At 40.9% G+C, this 7,800-nt stretch overlaps 1 protein-coding gene across 1 annotated transcript; it reads left to right on the top strand.

The window, feature by feature from the left end:
• Positions 1 to 503: 503 nt before the first annotated feature.
• On the top strand, positions 504 to 3,115 carry LOC145068819 (heat shock cognate 70 kDa protein 2-like). The gene is made up of 2 exons (XM_079015809.1): positions 504 to 812; positions 1,248 to 3,115. Exons 1-2 carry the CDS (start codon positions 599 to 601, stop codon positions 2,972 to 2,974), a joined length of 1,941 nt encoding a protein of 646 aa, XP_078871935.1. The 5' UTR covers positions 504 to 598; the 3' UTR covers positions 2,975 to 3,115.
• The last annotated feature ends 4,685 nt before the right edge of the window (positions 3,116 to 7,800 follow it).

The raw sequence follows: 7,800 nt of genomic DNA, 5'->3' as shown, positions 1-7,800 counted from the left end.
TCACTTTTTAGTTTAAAAAAATCAATTTATTTATATTTTAATTTATTTTAGTAGCCTATAGATATTAAAAAAAAAAACAATTTTTTTTTCAGACAACAAATATATAATCCATCTCTTCTATTACAGAAGTTTACGATACAAAACATAAAACCACCTAAGTTTTATGTGTTTTTTGCTATTCTGTATAGATTTAAAAGGTCTTATTCTTTGTTGTTGGCATGGGCCTCAAACCTAAGTTGGACCAGCCCATAAGATATTCTTTTAGAACTTAACGAAGAAATTGTTCACAACAAATTGTGGAGCCGACGTCTTTCTTCTGGAAGTAATCAAGTGAAACATGAACCCTACGTAGACCAATATTGAACACTCCCTCCTTGATCAATCTCAGCCGTCGATTTTACATTTTGAATCTGATCTCAACGGTCGTAGAACATTCTAGAATCGACAACACATCTTCTAAAACCCTATTTATACTTTTCCTTACAACCACGCCTCTTTTCTTATATAATAGTCTTTCTCTCCATCTATCTTTCTCACACAAACCCTAAAATCAATAGTAGAGTCGCCTACACAAACTCTCTCCATTAGTCCGAATACAATGGCAGGCAAAGGTGAAGGTCCAGCAATTGGAATCGATCTCGGAACTACGTATTCTTGTGTCGGCGTTTGGCAACATGATCGTGTGGAGATCATTGCCAATGATCAGGGTAACAGGACAACGCCATCTTACGTTGCCTTTACCGATTCCGAAAGGTTGATCGGTGATGCTGCTAAGAACCAAGTGGCGATGAATCCTACAAATACTGTTTTTGGTTAGTTCTTCTTTCTCGACTTTAATTCATGTTAGATCTTATTTGTTTATGTAGGGTTAGAATGTCTAAATTTTTACTATAAGCTGATTGTTTACATTGATTGCGTTTGGAAACTCTGTTTAGAAGGTTTAATAGGTTGCTATATGCAATTAAAGGGCTTTCTCAATTCCAAATCTATGTAGTCTGAACTTTGAGATTGTAAAAGCGAGTCAATATTTAACCTTTCAATCTCCATTCTCCAGATTTGCTGGTGACTTAGTCATGTATCTTTGAAATTCAATCATTGTTTTATGTTCATCGATCTACATCAATCAATGTCAGTTTGTCATGTATCATTGACTTTCAATAATTGTTTTTTGTTCGTAGATCTGTATCAATCAATTTAAGTTTAATCTTGGACTGAAGCTTATGTTTACTTTAATTGTCCTGTAACAGATGCAAAACGTCTTATTGGTCGGAGATTTAGCGATGCCTCTGTACAGAGCGACATCAAGTTATGGCCTTTTAAGGTCACTCCCGGCCCAGCTGAGAAGCCAATGATCGCCGTCAATTACAAAGGCGAGGAAAAACAATTTGCTGCAGAGGAGATCTCGTCCATGGTTCTCATCAAGATGAAGGAAATCGCTGAAGCTTTTCTCGGATCAACGGTAAAGAACGCCGTCGTCACTGTTCCTGCTTACTTCAACGACTCACAAAGACAGGCCACCAAGGATGCCGGTGTCATCTCCGGTCTGAATGTCATGCGTATCATCAACGAGCCAACCGCCGCTGCAATTGCTTACGGTTTAGACAAGAAAGCAACGAGCGTCGGAGAGAAGAACGTTCTTATCTTTGACCTCGGTGGTGGTACTTTCGATGTGTCTCTTTTGACGATCGAAGAAGGTATCTTTGAAGTGAAATCAACCGCCGGTGACACTCATCTCGGTGGAGAAGATTTTGACAACAGAATGGTCAACCATTTCGTTCAAGAGTTCAAAAGAAAGCATAAGAAAGACATCACCGGAAACCCAAGAGCTCTGAGAAGGTTAAGAACCTCTTGCGAGAGAGCTAAAAGGACTTTATCGTCCACCGCTCAAACCACAATCGAAATAGACTCTTTGTATGAAGGTGTCGATTTCTACTCCACCATAACCCGTGCCAGATTTGAAGAGCTAAACATGGATCTCTTCAGAAAATGTATGGAGCCTGTTGAAAAGTGTTTGAGAGACGCAAAGATGGACAAAAGCACAGTCCACGAAGTCGTTCTTGTCGGTGGGTCTACCCGTATTCCCAAAGTACAACAGCTTCTTCAAGATTTTTTCAATGGAAAGGAGCTCTGCAAAAGCATCAATCCGGATGAGGCGGTGGCTTATGGTGCTGCAGTCCAGGCGGCTATTTTGAGTGGTGAGGGTAACGAAAAAGTTCAAGATTTGCTTCTTTTGGATGTCACTCCTCTCTCTTTGGGTCTAGAAACTGCCGGTGGTGTTATGACAACTCTCATTCAAAGGAACACAACTATTCCAACCAAAAAAGAACAGGTGTTTTCTACCTACTCGGATAACCAACCAGGGGTTTTGATTCAGGTTTATGAAGGTGAAAGAACGAGAACCAAAGACAACAATTTGCTCGGGAAGTTTGAGCTTTCTGGGATTCCTCCAGCACCAAGGGGGGTCCCACAGATCACTGTGTGTTTTGACATTGATGCAAATGGTATTCTAAATGTATCCGCTGAGGATAAAACAACAGGGCAGAAGAACAAGATTACTATTACAAATGACAAGGGAAGGCTTTCAAAGGAAGAGATAGAGAAGATGGTTCAGGAGGCAGAGAAGTATAAGTCTGAGGATGAGGAACATAAGAAGAAGGTGGAGGCGAAGAACACATTGGAGAATTATGCTTACAACATGAGGAATACCATCAAGGATGAGAAGATTGGGGAGAAGTTGAGTCCTGCTGATAAGAAGAAGATTGAAGATGCAATTGATGAAGCTATTTCATGGTTGGATGCAAATCAGCTTGCTGAGGCTGATGAGTTTGAAGATAAGGTGAAGGAGCTTGAGGGTGTTTGCAACCCAATTATTGCCAAGATGTACCAGGGTGGTGAGGCTGGTGCTGGTGGATCGATGGATGAGGATATTCCTTCCGGTGGTGGTGCTGGCCCTAAGATTGAAGAGGTTGACTAAGTTTTTGTTGGTATTGATTCAAGACGTTATGTTTTTTTTGTAAGTCTTTTTTTGGTATACCCAAAGTTATGGGATTTATTTTGTTTGGCTGATAAGCAGCCCATTAATTCTATTTTTATAATGGAAGTTTTTACTTACTAATTTTGGGCTTTGCAAAATTTAGTGTGATAACAACGTTTAATCTGTTTAAAACCCAAAATGGCTATCCTGTGTATTAGACCTGACAATTTCAGACACGAAAACACGAATTTTTGAGAAACACGGCACAATGACATCTTAAATGACATCTTAAAAAAATGAGATAAAGCTTATTTCTTATCGTGTAATCGTATCGAGTCATTCGTGGCTGACATGTTTTTATGGCACAAATAGATGAATTGCAGATAAAGCTTATTTTTATCGTGTAATCATATCGTGGTATTTGTGGCTAATATGTTTTTATGGCACGAATAGACGAATTGCAGGTCTAACAGCCACCCGAAAACTAAAGCATCTATCAGAACTTAAACGAAGTAGAAACCAACCGGAGTTCAGATCTCGTGTCTTTCACAAATTCGTGTCTAGAAGCCATGAATGATTCAGTGGCGGAGGACATGAGATTTGAACTCCGAAACTCAAAAAATGATGAGATTGGGGTTTGGAAGAGAAAAAGAAAGGGTTTTTCTTCTACAAAAAATAACAAAAGATGGTTAAGTTTGAAAGAACTCCATCCGATAGTTCTTCTAGTTCACGTCCTTTATAACCAATGTTTTGAAAACCGGACCGGACATCGAACCAGTATTGGGTCGATGGTTCAAGTGGTTCGACCGGTTGAACCGGTCTCAAAAACCGGATGAACCGGACGACATATATATAAACTTTTAAAATAAACAACAAAACCAACCTCTAATAATTTATATTTGAGTTTTTTAAAATATATTATGAAGATTACGTAAAAACTAAAAAAAAAATATTCGGTAATTTTGAAACATTTGAAAAAAATAAAAATAAAAGTACTTGGTAGTCATTTGAAAGTGAGAGAGACTAAAAACATAACTTGGAAGTCTTGAAAGCTCTATAAAAGGGATGAAGGTTAAATGTCTAAATGGTTCACAAACTTGAGCATGGATCTCCCATAAAAGGCGTGTCTTATTTTTTTTTTCAAGTATAAAATTTTATAACTTTTTTTTTCTTCAGACCGGTTTTCTCCGGTTTGACAAGTTCGGTTCGCTACCGGTTTTCGGTTGAACCAGTGGTTCTTACCGGTTTGCTTTTAGCCGGGTTTTTTTTGTATTATAGAACCGGTTGCCTCACTGGTCCCGGTTTGCTTTTAGGCGGGTTTTTTGTATTAAAGAACCGGTTGCCTCACTGGTTCCCGGTTGAACCGGTCCGGTTTTGAAAACAATGTTTATAACGGTTACTATCTAACCTGAAATCATACTCTGTCATTCTTCTCATACTATGTTTGGCGAGCAAAATATTTATCGTATCATGGAACTTTCGCCATATACGAATATAAGGGCGGAGGCGTACGACTTCCTTGAGGGTAAGGTGGAGCCGGTGAGCTCTTTGCAACATTCCTTCCAACGGGATATCATGGACGGGAGTCTGAATTTCTTTATTCAGGATATAAACCAAAGCGGTAGAAATTCACAAATATACCGTGAATTCTACTCCCACTTTACCGATGAGGGATTCCGCCTTAAGTTCGGATTACCTCTACCTTAAAGGTCACGCTTTCTTTTTGGATCAGACCGCTCTTGGTCTTCGAACTAGTCATTAATGGTCGGCTTCATTGGTACCCTTTCGGTATGCGTTGCAAACACTTTCATTTTTAGCGTCTCATCTTCTCTATAGAAGCAAAACTCGAACGGATAGAACAGATGGTCCAACTACAAAACTTTTTCTTTTTCATTACTTCCATGGTCGTGCCTCGTGACACGGCAACACCCGTACTATTGAAATGGTTCGTCAGTAGAGATGTTCCCATAGGTGCCCCTTCTTCTAATGGTACTATAATTCCTATTCCTATCCCTTCATTCCCTCTTTTGGTCTATCTACATTCCAGGAAATTCATACGCTCCACGGACGGAGCAAAAAGCGGAGTTTTGGTCAGAGCAAGCCTTGTTTTTCTTTTGTCTAAGAAGCCCGTAGGTTGTACGCCAGCCATACGTAGCTGGAACTGTGATGGCCACAATGCTTAGCTATTGCCGATCCCCAAGACGCCTTTGGTTGAATGTTCACACCTGATCCACCGTCTGCACTTCCTACATTCACTCCCGGAAATTGAAACAGGAAAACAAGAATTGTAACCACACGTTCAATGGTGGAAACTTAAGGAGCCGACTAAGAGTGACTAAACGGAAAAACCCTATTCATTCCATAGCCTCATCCGGTCGAGGCATTAAACAATCCATCCCAATCCTCTTTCCTTTGGTCTACTCTAATGATGTGCCCATTCGTTGGTGGAATATCTCTTTATACCGATGATTTATATGGGGATTGCCAACGATAAGGAGATTTACCCTATGACGAGCTCAAAAGTGAATGAAGACAAGGGCGAGCACTGGTGCTACTGGCATGGGCCTCTACCCCTGTGTAGTCTCTGCCCGCCAATAAACCATTTGAATACCAGGAAAGATCAGATGCGCGGAATCACCATTGATTAAGGATCACTGAATTATCGCTCCGTGGGCTATTACTATTGGGATAACTGAATACTTGTGTCATTCTTCTCATACTGTTACACCACCTCCTACTTTCTTGTATCTTCTCAAACTCGTCTCATATTGGGAAAATGACTTAGGAGGGTAACTACCTTTTATCCGTGTTCACATATTGACAACTTTTTTTTTTGTACATAATAAAGCAAATAATTTGTTTTAACTGTTTAAATTACACCAATATTACCAGCTAACACATGTTTTAACCGGTAACTCAACGGGAAAGTGACTTAGGAGGGTAACTACCTCTTATCCGTGTTCACATATTGCCAACTTCTTATTTTTTGTATATAAGAAAGCAACTAACTTATTTTAACTATGTAACATCCCAAAAATCATGACAAAAAATTTCGTTTTTAATTTAATACTAAAACCATAATTGTCAAACCATTATTTTAATACTCCGGCATCGGGCCCCGCCTGGCATCGAGCCCCGCTCGGTATATAGATCTGTCTCTCTTAAAACCCGTCTGTCTTCGGGCCCTGCCCGATAAACACATACAATCATATAACATGCTAACACATAAAGAAACATAATCTATTGTATCCCTGTCCTAAGAAACATACTCTACTAATAATGAGATACATAACATCGTCCGTACCCATCTATTCATACAAATAAACTTTGATCATGAATGAATACAATTGCAAACCCGAGAGGATGTCTGAATCCCTCAAACCAAGACTCTGATACCAACTTGTAACATCCCAAAAATCACGACTAAATTTTTCTTAAAAACATTACTAAAATCATGTTTATAAAAACATATCATAAATCATAACAATATTTCAGAGTATCAATTCAAAACATTTTCTTATTATCAGAGTAAAACATCCTAGGTTGTCTAAACAATGGTGTGTGCCGTGCGATCACCCTGAGCTCTTCCCTTCGCTACCGGAAGTACCTGAAACCAAAAATGAAAACCGTAAGCACGAAGCTTAGTGAGTTCCCCTAACCTACCACATACCCTGCATAAACACATAATGCACATACTGGGCCACGCCCGCTATTCCGGGCCTTGCCCGTTACAACGGCCCCGCCTGGCTTCGAGCCCCGCTCGGATATAGATCTGTTTCTCTTAGGCCACGCCTGTCTCTGGGCCCCGCCCGCTAAACATAGAGTACAAAATAACATGTAACACATAACTGAACATATACTACTGAATCCTGTTCTAAGGCCTCGCCTATCTTGGGCCTCGCCCTTGTCCTGCTATTGATGAGTCGTGGAACCCCGTCCACACTCCTTCTAATAGTGAGATACGGGCCCAGCCCACACTCACTCCTTTCCTAACTTGGGCCTCGCCCCCTGCTCTTCTGTTAATGAGATATGGAACACCGTCCATACTCTGCTATTGGTGAGATACGGGACCTCGCCCACCCTCACCTCCCTACCAGGCAAATACATGTATCACACAGATAACAAGTATAACTATCATACAAACCATTCCTTGGGCACCCGCCCGCTAACATTGGACCTTAGTCCCGAATGTCATACTAGCACACTGTGCCTAGGGCTAACCCCTAGGTCTTCATACTCATAACTACATGGGCCGACATTGTGGCCGTAGACCCATTCACACAAAAGGGAAACTCACCTGCACTGCTGAACTTTTGCTGATAACCCTCTGGCTGCTGACCGACAATTCTCTGAACCGCTGCTCCACTAGCTCCCCGAGCTACCAATATCAATATACATATCACTTAGATCCAAACAGAACTCTAGAAGCCAACTAAGTCCACTCTTGTCAAAGTCAAAGTCCTGGTCAAAGTCAACCTTCCTGACGGACTTTACTCGCCGAGTCAACCCATTGACTCATCGAGTCCTTATACTCTGAAACTCTCACAATACACCTCAACTCGCCGAGTCATCCCGCCGACTCGTCGAGTTCAACGATCTCTGAGTCCCATCCTGTCCAACTCACTGAGTCACTACTCAACTCACCGATCTAAGTCTTAACCAGAAAAGGTTGAGGTTCTGCGTTCCAACTCATCGGGTCCAAGAACAGACTCGTCGAGTCCACAACAATCTTCAACATACTCGCCGAGTTGTTCTTCCAACTCGTCGAGTTCCTGTCTATCTTCATCCAACTCGCCGAGTCCACCCATGTGACTCGCCGAGTAGCT

The sequence above is a fragment of the Lactuca serriola genome, chromosome 8 (assembly GCF_051521515.1).
Source record: "Lactuca serriola cultivar US96UC23 chromosome 8, Lser_US96UC23_V15, whole genome shotgun sequence".
NCBI classification, from domain to species: Eukaryota; Viridiplantae; Streptophyta; class Magnoliopsida; order Asterales; family Asteraceae; genus Lactuca; species Lactuca serriola.
Note: the sequence above shows the minus strand (reverse complement) of the source record. Positions and strands in the feature narration are given on the sequence as shown.